This window comes from Polistes dominula, unplaced genomic scaffold, assembly GCF_049000335.1.
Source record: "Polistes dominula isolate Pdom_NZ unplaced genomic scaffold, Pdom_raw_medaka contig_31, whole genome shotgun sequence".
Taxonomy (NCBI): domain Eukaryota; kingdom Metazoa; phylum Arthropoda; class Insecta; order Hymenoptera; family Vespidae; genus Polistes; species Polistes dominula.
Genome location: NW_028300925.1, coordinates 4,590,035 through 4,602,890, shown reverse-complemented (window position 1 = coordinate 4,602,890; position 12,856 = coordinate 4,590,035). Strand labels below are relative to the sequence as shown.

At 27.0% G+C, this 12,856-nt stretch overlaps 1 protein-coding gene across 1 annotated transcript in view; it reads left to right on the top strand.

Moving 5' to 3' along the window:
- Positions 1–152: 152 nt before the first annotated feature.
- The window catches only part of Meltrin (disintegrin and metalloproteinase domain-containing protein meltrin), an 81,650-nt gene continuing 68,946 nt past the window's right edge, over positions 153–12,856 (top strand). The window contains exon 1 of the mRNA XM_015334819.2: positions 153–513. Within this exon, the coding sequence (XP_015190305.2) occupies positions 381–513 (133 nt within the window). The 5' untranslated portion in view covers positions 153–380. The remainder of the gene's footprint in view (positions 514–12,856) is intronic.

The window sequence follows — 12,856 nt, the reverse complement described above, 5'->3', positions numbered from 1 at the left end:
TACTATTAGTTTACTTATATTCTTAACTTTGTACAATTCGAATCTCGCGCAATTGAAGTATCGAGAGATTCGGAAGTGGTCGAGTAGAGTCGGATATGTTCGCAAGATAGGATCGTTCGATAGGCTGGCGTAGTAGGGGTGATAGAGACTTCAGAGGTGTCGCAACAGTCTACGTAGTCGGAGTAGTCGGACGTGGTGGCTGGTACGGTGTGGTGTTTCTTCGCGTCGCGTTGAAAAAAGTTAAGGTGACTCGTGTTTAAAGGTAACAAAACATAAATGTGCGAAACGTTAAACGAACGATGATAGCGTGAAATAATAAAATTTTTAATAATAGTTAATCGTGTTAATTCCGGAGGACGTTTTAACGACAAGAAGTTAACATGATTAGTGATACTTTGTGCTACTTGAACTACCGTTTCTTCTTCCCAAGTGTTTCGATGGTGCGGTGCAAATCGGTGCTCTTGCTTTTCATTTTTCTCATCATCGTCGTTACCGCTCATACCGAAAGTCAAGGTAAATTTATTTATTTTTATTTTTATATTTTCAATATACATATATATATATATATATATTTATTATGTATACTTGTAAACATGTATTTATTTATCTTTATATTTATTATGTAGACAGATAGATTTGTTTATTGACAGTTTGATGGTCTAGTAATTGTTATTTATTATGTATGTTATATGTTGTATATTTTTATTTTTATCTATATATATGCATATATTATATAAATAACAATTCATGGTCTTTGCGTTGAATAAAAGTATATAATACGTATTATATAGTATATTTATATATAATAAATATTTAATTAAGAATGTTTCGTTATTTATAAGACAAGAAAATAAATGAAAACAAATATGGCGACTAAAATATTAAGTTTAGGATTCTTCATTAATATTTAATAGGAATAGAAATTTTATAGCTGTTTTTCTATTTGTAACATTAAAATATATATAATAAAGATTACAAAATGTTATTTATCTTTTACAAATGAGTCATATAAAAATATGGCGGGAAAACAAAATTGTAATCTTAAAATATACCGTCTATTATTTTTTATAAGTATTAGGTTAATAATTAATGTCGTTTTTGTTTCATACCTTCGTAAAGATATTTTATAAAAATCTAAAGAATATAATCCTAAACAAATAACATTCATTAGTATTAGATCAGACATATATATATATATTACATTTTATATTAATAATTAATAAATAATTTAGATAACAAAAATAGAGCGTGAAATTATAAATAACGTTTTGATTATTTTTATGTATTTGTTTTTATTGAAATTTGATTAGTGTTTTCTTTTAATTATGGTATTTAAATGTGTTTATCAATTATTTATATATCTCTGATCGTAACTATTGTATAATATTGTTTATATAAATATATATTCAAGTAGAAAACACGTTTGACTTTAACGTGACGCTTTTACGAGTGCGTGTTTACTTATATTCACTTAACGTTGTATCTATTTTGTAAAAATGTGAACAAAAAACTGATGACGTATGCATATGTATAATGAATGAGGTTTAGTTGGATTAAATTTAATATGAGTAATGTAATTGGATTAAAGTAATGGAACTATTATTTTCTATTATACGTATCACTTGTATCCTGTGAAATATTTCTGCCCTATTTTGTTCTTGTCCATTTTGTTTTAAAGAAAATTTCCAAAATATTTAATCGCAAGATAAAAATTTGCAACACACGTGTGTTATTCAGCATGAATTTTTTAAATATAATTTATATATACTATTTGTCATTTTTCATAGTCATTTTGTTTTATAATGAAAGTTTTTGAAGTATTTTAATTGTAAGAATTAAAAATGGCGTCATATGCACGTTTCTCAGCTAAAGTTTTTAAATACAGCTGACTCTTTTATTGAGGAAGTCATTCGTATTTTCTTTTCTTTTTTTTTTCTTTTCGTTTTTTTTTTTCCACTTTCTTGAGAAGATTTATTTATAATCCTTGAAAGATATCGAAGTGGGGAAGGAGGCATTTCGTCTAGCATCGTGATAGGTCGGTGAAAAGCGTTCACCTTCGCTTTGAATAACGGAGAACGCGTCTAACGTCCGATCCAATACCATTTCAACGTACGAAGAATAATTATCTCGAATGATGTATCGTTTTTTTGCTTTTCCATTTCACGAATACAGAAACCTAATAAAGATTGGAATTTTGTTGAAAGGAGAATACGAATTTATACGTACGAGCCATTTTTTTTTTTAATTATTTTAAATTAAATTATTATATATATTATTATTATTAATATATATATATATATAATATATTATTTTTAATATATTAATTGTAAATTAAAAACTAAATTATTTTTGTTTCGTTTTTTTCTTTTTCATTAGTTTGCATTTTTATTTTTATTTTTTTTTGGTGTCTACAGATTTTGTAAAAAATTATTTGATAATTTATTGAATAAACGTCAAGTTTGTATCAAATTATGTTAGATGTAAAATAAAATTCGTAATTTTGTGGAAATGAAAGTAACGATTTTGAAAAAGTATAAGAATCTTCTAACTAAATTTATTCACTTTGAGGTCATTGAGGGCTGGTAGCTTTCTGTATAACTTGGTCCAATTTATTTTGGTCGGTTAGAAATGTGTTAACGCAGCTTGAGATGAATGCAGCCGGATCTTTTTCGTATCGAATGGCTCCGTTGAGTCTCTCGTTATTTTCTTGTACCTCTTATTGTTAGAAAATTCAACAGAGCATAAAGATGCTCGATGATTCTTCGGTCTTTTCTTCGAAAGATTTCCTTTTTTTTTTCAGCTTACAATTTTCTTATATTTCCCGCCATATGTTTCTACCGCTTATTTAAAAAGATGGGGTCTTTAGTAGCACAAAATATTGAAAAATGTTGAATACATGTGTATTTAATATTAAAAAGAGATTCAATCTATTTTTCAATAGTTTTCAATATTTTGTGCTACTAGTGGTAATACTTTTTATAGTTGAAATTTTTATTTTATTTTAGATGATAGGAAGAAAGTTTTTATTTTTGTATTAACATGGAATATAATATGAGTTTAAATGTTTAACAATATAATAAATGAAAATTATTAGTTGCCATATTTGTTATTTTCTTTTACTATTTATTTGCGAATCATATAAATAGCAAAATTATGTTTATAAATAATAAATATAATATAATGACATTATACGTATTTTTTACGGTAAACGTTATTACGTCCACTTGAAGTTTCTTTTTTTTAACAGTAAACCGATACCGTTAACTTTTCACCTGGAGAGATTGAACTCTTATGATTTTTTAATTGTTTTTTTCATTACGATCTTTTTCACTTATTTTTTATTGTTCAATTGTTCAATTTATAATTTACATTATTCGAATTTTTATTTCCTAATAAAATACTTTTATTATATATGTATTTACGATTTGTTCATTGCCACTACAAAAAAATGTATTGAAAATCTGATTCTAATTTGTAAATTTGAATGAAATCAATTTAGTTAAAATAAAAAAACATTTATTTATATAAAATTATAAAAGAAATTAATATATAAATTATGTTAAATGCGTGCATGAACGGATCGTAACCCTGTTACGTCGGTAAAAGATCAAATGGTTTAGAAAGAAAAGAATCGGTGATCAGTCTTACGAAAGATACTTTAGAAAAGAACGGAACAATTTACAAAGAATTGCTATATGCATTAGGCCTTAGTCATTTGCGTTGCTAGATGCGGGTTGAGTCATCGAATGGAATTGTAATCCTTTTGGATAATTTCAATTGACGATTTTTATCCTTTATTTGATTCCTCAGGATGTCTCAAAAGTCTTTTTATCGAGAACATTAAAAAAGAAAAAAATAATAAAAATCATTTGTTTATTAAAATTATAATATTTGGTATTTTATTAGAAGATATGAATTCTTAATTACAGTGTTGTTAAAAAAAAAGTATGGTGTATTTTAAGCACAATTCTATTATTCCAAATATCTGTCAACAAGTAATTTTTTATTTTATATATTAATTTCTTATTTTATTTTTTTTTATTATCTCATTACTATTTATATATTATATACTATATTGTATATAGTAATTTATTATTATATATATTATTATGTATTATATATTTTTAATAATATTTATATAATATAATACTATTACATATATTTTTGGTAATATATTATATTATAATTAATATTTATAATATTTTGTTATTCAGAGAGAACAAAAACAAATCGAACAAAAATCAAATGTTTTGTAATTAAAAATTACAATATTAGGTATTTTATTTTTTTTTAATATATGAATCATTAGTTACACTACCGTTAAAAAAAGTATGATACATTTTTAAAAACAATGCTATTATTCTATGAATAAATATTTGTTAAAAAATAAATTCCACTATTGTAGCTCGGTAAATCGTCTTTTGATTCATTTTGTATATTTATAGTTAATTTTTAAATATAAGAGTTTCTTATGTGTGTGAGACATAAAGAAGAATTAACGATGAGGATGATTCACTATTGATAGAGTATGTGTGTGTGTGTGTGAGAGAGAAGGCAACTATTAAAAGCGAGTAGAGTGCGATTCATTGATCTTCAAAATGTATTTGCTGTCAATGAAAGTCTCGAACGTTTGTTCGAAGTAGCTAACACTCTGTTCGGAATAATCATACATTTAAACTTATTCGTTCATAGTTGGTAAGTGTCTTCGAACTCGGAGAAGGTCGAACTCGAATTGACTTCCGATAACTGCTTACGACCTGTAGATTCGTTTCTTTATCGTCTTCTTGCTGATTAATACCGATTAAGAGGAAGAGAGAACATATTCGAGCAAGTACTTAACCTTTCAATGTATATTCCGACGATGATGATGACGATGATGATGATGATGACGATGATGATGATGATGATGATAATATCTTACTTCCTGTTCTTCGTAGTCATAGATTATTACTCATAACTTTATATTACATATTTCCTTTATTTTTTTTATTTTTTTACAGGTATCGATTTATATTTTTCTTTTATAATAATTTGGCTTGTTGAACAAATTGATAGAATTTTTGATTGTTTTAATGAAAAAATTTTGAAAATCTATAATAATAATAAATTAAGAGTCATTTATAAATTTATTTTATTTTTCGTTCATTTATAAAATTAATTGAAAATGTAAAATATTCAGAAGTAGATCACTAGATACGTTCCGTGATTTTTTTTCATGATTTTTTTTTTTTTTTTTTTCTTTTGCGCCCGAAAATGAAAGGTTGTTATAAAAGTTACTTGAGAAAATCTTAACGGGGTAAAAAAGTTTCCATTGTAGGGAAAAATGACGAAAGGTCGTTCACCAGAGAATGACACTCGTATAGACGTTTCTTGATTGCCTGGTTTTCAAGCGTCCAATGGTAGGATAACAATGCGAATTCGAGAGCTGCAATGAAGTGTCGGCCGCGCCACTTTCTTCTTCATTGTCCCTCGGACGATAGAATATGCACATTCATGAAGTTGCCTTTCGTAGACTTCTACAAAAATATTCTATCTTTTAAAGAGAAGTGCTTCAAAATTTAGACGCGAACCTCGTCGTTCAAGTTTTCTTATCAAACTTCAAATGGAACGATTTATCCTAGTTTATTTTTATTTTTATTATCGTTTTCTTTTTTCCCTTTCGAAATTTATTTTCTCATATGAAGTGCACGTATAGTTTTTTTTTTTATTTAATGAAAAATATTAAAGTCACTAGACAAATGATTTATAGTAATGAATGATACTAAAAAGTTCGCCCGACGATAATTCATTTTCTTATTAAAAATAATTGCATTGTTTTGTTATAAATTAATAAACAATATTTTTACAAAATTTTTGCCTATATTACAAATTTGTAATTTATTAGTTTTTATATCAAACACATAATTTTTATCAGTTCGTTAAAATGAAATTTAATTGACTTATATATTGAAAGTAGTTTGTTCGTAAAAAAAGAAAAAAGAAAATACAAGTTCGAAGAATCAGTGATAACCATTACACTGTTCTTCCTACAAGTTTTCACTGACCATCTTGAAAGTTTCCACGAAGCGCAAGAATCGTTTAATGTGCTAGAAAGAGCCTCATTCTTAAGCCAATAGCTTAATCGTCGTGTAAAACGTTTTCCCGTCTAATATATGTCGATTACAATGTAGGCGTTGACTGTGTAGAAACACAACTAAAGGATTCGCTTATCTTTAGTTTAAAGTAAGTTACACAAGAGAGAAAGAAAGAAAGAAGAAGTCTTGGATTTTACTAAATTATCTTCTAGCAATTTAAATTTCCTTCAAAGTTCAATACCAAAAGTTAGCAGCGTCAAAAACTTATTATAACTATAATTTGAAATTAGTTCGTATAATTATAACGTTAAAAATGATATATTTATTTGCAAATATTATATTATCAAAATATAATGTTTCAAAGAAACCCTAGTAGTACAAATAATTTGTCAATATTTTATGCTACTAGGAAAGTTACATTTCATTAGTAAATTATAGAATTTTGTAGAAATTTGTAATTGTGTCGCATGCATACTATTTGACGAAAAGGGTAGTGGTTATGTTTACCGTGCAATTAATCATGCAGCATTCATAACAGCATACGGTCGATTAATCGTAAGCTTCTATGTACAATTTGATTAACTTCCGGAAGTTGAAGGCCAACCTCTGCATATTCACGGATCCGTTTCGATGAGAATTGCAGATCAGCGATTGACAAATCGAGCTAGGAGAGTTTAAACAACTCAACTTAACTCAGCTCAACTCAACTCAACTCAACTCAACTTGGAACTAGATGATTCCTCTTATCTATTTGGTCCACGAACAAGAGAAGGGATTCTGTGGACCGAACGTGTACGGAATTTAATCGACGCTAACACAAGACTACCGAAACTTCTCCCTTTCTCAGATTTATCGCTCGTTAGTAATAATCTAGTGTAAAAAGAAAGTTTATAAATCATTTTTTTTTCAGGGACATTCGATTGCAGTGTCCTATATTAAAATAAGGATAAGTTTTGATGCTGTAGTAACTCGAATGATCAATTGATTTACGGTACTTTGACTTAGTTTCGTGTTGATTCTAACTTCACCAGTTTACTTTCCAAATTTGGAGATGAAATATCATTCGTTGATCGAAATTTTTTATTTTTTTATCAGACGAAATCGACCAGTTACATCCTCATATGCTTCATATTCCATTCACATTAGTATTACATTTGCAATTTTATTTCGTTCTTCAATTTTGTAACGGGAAAATAAATAATTCACAATTTTTACCATTACGATTAGCTGACATAGATATTGTTGTTAATCAAACTTTTATTCTGCATTGTAAAATCGATCAGTCGAATCCGATATGTTTTATGACATATTATTCATCGGATTTCTTCTTTTTCTTTGTCTTTTCAGTTTTTTTTTTTTCAGTACAATGAATAATTCAGGATTTTAGCATAATGATTAGCAAATTTGGCCGAGATCGCCGCATTCATTCAATCAAATTCTTTTCTGCAGCGTGAAATCGACCAGTTGCATTTGATATGTTTTATTATCTATCCATTACGTTTCTTCTTTTATTCTTTTCGAAGTAAACGAATGTGTTAGAATATTAATTCGTTTTTTAGCATTATGATTGATAAATTAGGCTGAAATATTGACGTTCAAACGAAACTTTTTCTCTGCAATTTGACATCAATCCGTATGTCAGTCCGAAATGTTTTACGATTTATTCATTATATTTGTATTGTTTCTTTGTTGTTTTTTCTTTTTTTATAAGAGAAATGAATTATCCAGGAAATAAATTCAATTCTTAGTGTAACGATAGATAAATTTGATCAGATTTTATTGTCTAGTCAAACTTGTTTTTGCAACGTAGTCTCAACCAATTACATCTCATAAGTGTTAAGAACCATTAATTAGATTTTTTGTGCATTTATTTTCACTCACTTTTTTTTTTTTTGTAAAGATAATCGATTATCCAAGATATTGATTTGATTTTTTATGATTGGTTATATCACAGTGTAATTAAACTTTTTTCTATTACGAGAAATCGACCAATCGTATCTAATGCGCTGTTGACCTAGAAACTGAAATTTGCACTTTTTTTTTAAAACGTTGAATTCACGTTGATTCGAACTTTATCATTGCTGTTAACCCATTGATATCATTGTCCAATCAAATTTTTTTTCTATACTGTAAAATCGATCAATTGCATCCGGTAGGTTTTTTTTTTGGAACTTATCAAATTGTATTACTTATTAACATTTATTTCTTTTCATTTTTGGAGGAAACCAACAATCTCTAAAAATGATTTCAACTTACGTACGGAATTATCTTTTGACCTATTAAATACAATTGGTCAGATCGATGTTACGGAATATGAATTAAATATAGTGAATTTTCATTGAGCCATTAACATAGGGAAAAAGTAGGTTTTGGTAGGATTATATGCAAAGATGGAGAAGGAATTGAAGGAGGAGGAAGAAGAGACGTAGGATAATTGATGGTACTAGCGCGTTGATCGGAGGAAATCTCAATTACGCCTACTGGGTTTGTGCACGAGCGTAGGAAAGTCGTTAAACATTATTCAAAGTATGACGTTGTTGAAATTTAAAACTATTTTTTATAGTTTTATTATAGATCGATGTAGGTGTGTGTATGTGTATGTGTGTGTGTCATTATTATGAAACAAATGAAATATATTGATAGAGATATTGAAAAAGTCTTTAAAAATGTTTTTGTATTACTCATTGGGTTGACTAATAAGTAATGTTGAAATTTTTAATCATTTATATCATTTATATTTAAATATATTCATAAAATAAGTATTTTCTACTATTGAAATTTTTTACTATCAAATATTTAAATAAATAAAACGATATAATGTTAAAAAATAAATAATATTTTTAACATTTCATATTTCAATAAATGCATAATAATATGTTTAAAATAAAAATATATATTTTACATTTAGTAATTATATATTTTAGTCGAAACAATAATTACTATTTTATGTTTAAATAAATAACACTATCTATAGATAGTATCTTTTTTTTTGTTGCTAACACATTTTGTAATATTTAATGTAAATATAAATATTGATACCAATATTGATGCTAACATAAATAAATGGCATCAGTAATTTGTAAATTGAAAAATACAACATTACATAACGGTCAACGCAAAAATCATTAATTTTTAATTACTATTACAAATATTAAAATAGAAAACGTTGAGAGAATAGTGAACAGTCCAGTTATATATTACATATGCTTACATAGAACATTCTCAAGTAACGTAAAATTTGTGGTTCAGACTTAAAGTTGAATAAGGGTAATGGAGGTCGTAAGAAGGCTCGTGCCATGTGTGGGTGGAACTTTATAAACGATTTGTGCCGAGTGTTGGCGAGTCGGTACCAGTCGACATATCCTACATACAAGTACTTAGATTAGAATGACTCGAAAGTAGTGTGTCTCTACGGAATACGATTGAAAATATAAAGACTTTAATTCTCTCAACTCAAGCAAGAATTATTTTATTCCTATATTAAAACGAATAAAATGTTCAATATTACACGTAGGGTACACGGATATAACCATATGACTTTTTTACAATTCGTGTTAGTATCTGAAAACATAATATAACTCGACAATTTTCTATATTTGAAGTTGTGTAAGTATTTTATTCTCACAATGAGTTAATAAATTATAATCGAGATGAGATTTTTTTCGTTTAAAGATAAGAGTAAATTTTTAAACGAAGATTAAGGGGAATTAGATTTTGGATTAATATAAAATGTACGATCGTGCATCTACGTGCAAATATAAAAATTAAATTAATTTTCAAATTAAATTAAATTAAATTAAATTAAATAAAATATTAAAAGTATATATATAAAGTATAAATAGTAATATAATATAAAAGTATATATAGTATAAAAATATACATATATATACTTTTTTTATATATATAAGATAAATATTAAAAACTGAAAAAAAATTAAATAATAAAAAAAGTTGAACGAAAGTCCTGGATAGTTCAACGAATAGAATAGTCATTTGGTTAACGGTAGATCTGGTCCAGTGAAGTTGAATGATTTTATTTTTGTCACGAATCCTAAACAAATAATACTCAAATTACTAGCAATCCATCAGATAGAAAAAAAAACTGGACAACTTCTATTTTAATCTTTGTCACATTAGAAAAGAGAATCATCGTTTTCGTGACATCTTACAAAGTCAGGAAATACGAATGAGCTTGTACATTTGGACTGTTGGACGATCCTATAAAAAGAAAAAGAATAAAGTTTGGATAAAAACTGTTCAGTAGATGCAGACAGTACAACTCGTTACGGATATAGACCGAAAGGCGAGGCAGCTGTTTGCGAAGGGTGAAACGAAAAGGGAAAACGGTAGCGAGGGTGGGGCTGAGGGACTATATTTTTGAAACGGCTTGCGTACGAGCCTCAACCCAAAGACGGGTTTGTGAAACAAGAAGGAAGGTAGGAAGGAATAAAGGAGAGAAGGATGAATAAAATAGGTCGACATATATTGTAATCATCATTTTGTGAATTCTATTATTTCTTTTAATTATCCTTGATTACTTTAATTTTGAAACTATTGTTATTTATAAATTATTTATATAAATACTATCTTGCTTTTGCAAACTAAGATATTCAGAAAATTCAATTCAAATGCTGCACCATGCATATTTGTGCAGTACACGTGTTATACATATTCATAAAAAATAGTATGCATCATTAATCTTTCTCTATTTAGAAAGCTGATGATTTCATCAAAATAGTTTCAAGGATGAGAATTCCTTGATAGTTTTGTCATATGTAAGTAATTATTGAATTGTCCAAAAAGTTCGTGTCGTTTTATAAATATATGTATATACGTATGTAATTTTATTAGATTGTCCCAAAAATTTCTTCCTTTTTTTGATGATAAGTTGAACAATATTGTATGCGTAATATATTTTTTTTATTTGTATTTTAAATTAATTTTACTAAAAAATATCGATTCTACTTTATTTTACTTTTTACTATACTTTAAATTATTCAACATAAACAATATTGTGCCTGTAGAATTACTAAAAAGAAAGAAACTTTTGGGACAATCTAATATTTTCTTACCATTCTCGATTTCAGAAAGTTAGGTTGGAATGTATTTAATTACAATTTTGATCGTGTAACTATAACATTCTGTAAACAATTTTACAATTATTCAATAAAACTCTATTAACATAAACATTCTATTAATATAGCATACTATAATATGTATATTTTACATAAAATACATATATAACACTGATTAACCCTTTGAGTGCTGAATACTTTTAACTAAAATGTTTTGTAGGTACGGAATAATTTATTATTAACCAAATTCTAATAATAAATTATATTTATTAATTGAAGTTTTTCTTTCTGAATATAATTTAATTTAATTAATATAAATGGTACATTATTTTACATTAATATTAACAAATACGTATAAGTGTCGAACGATTAGGCTAACAATTTTTACCAAACGCATATATGCGTCCATAGAACTTAATGGGTTAATATACATAGATTTTTCTAAGTATTGTCACACGAATTTTTTGAGTAACCAAATTCTTATAATAACATTAGGTTCCTCTCAAAAGTTCGTTCCCATTTAAAGATAAACGTATGTATGGTACATTAAAAATCTAAATCGGTACGAATCTTCCTGGCAATTCAATCCCTAATTCAATCGTCCTTGAAAAATCGCAAACTAGGCCTCGTATCTGACATCAGCAACACCCACAAAGGCGAAACTAGAACTATCCATCGAAAGAAAGACCAAGGTCACTTTATTGATCTTCGATTGTGTGATTCGAAAGAGAGAAAGAGAACGAGAATTCATGTATATTTACATGACTGAACAATATACATACCATATCAACCAGATAAACGTACATCTCGTAGAAATCGCTATTAATTAGCACAATCTCAAGGTAACTCAGATTGTTCTAGCTGTTCGAGGGCGATCGATTGCACTTTTATCTCTCCGTTGAAACGCCTATTTTTAACTTTCGGATTCAACCAGGGTTTTTCTCTTCTTTTTCTTCTTCTTCTCTCGGAACTATATGATTTCGGTAAAAGCTTCTACAATACTGTTCGTATTGTAGGTATATCACAAATTACTACAGGTGTACTTCCATAGGTTGTAGCTTTTTTTTTTTTTCTATTTGTTCAAAATTTGCGTAGAAATTATGCAAGAAAAATACACAATAGAAATTTACCGATGGATTATTTCTCGTATATCGAGAAGAAAAAGTAGCTTTTATATATTAACATGTGTAATTTTCTGTGAAACAGAAAAAAAAGATGTGAGTTGTTAGTGTAAAAGTTGCATTACAGCTTATGAATCATGCATCCTGCAGTATGATTAAGAAATATCTTACATTTCGTTTAATTATATAATATACTTTTTAATATTTAATCGTACAAATTAATATAATATATTTATTTTATTTTATTATGCAATATTGTTTATTTTTCATTTTTTTTTTGGATATTCCAAAAATTGATTAAATAAAAATATTTTTGGTCATAGAAGTAATTTTGTTCTCTCTCTTCTATTTGATTTTTTTTTTTTTTTTATCAAAACTCAATTCAAATATTCAGTAACGTAGCATGGACTGAACGAAATCTTACCAATTAAAAAATATTTAATTTCTTTTTACTTTTTTTTCCTTTTTCAATCAAAATATGATCGAAACTCGATCTTCCATTGTAAAATAGATCGAATGAGAAAGTTCTTTGCAGCACGAATTTTTTTATACGTTTTATTTTTAAAATTCAGTTCTAATTGGACAGA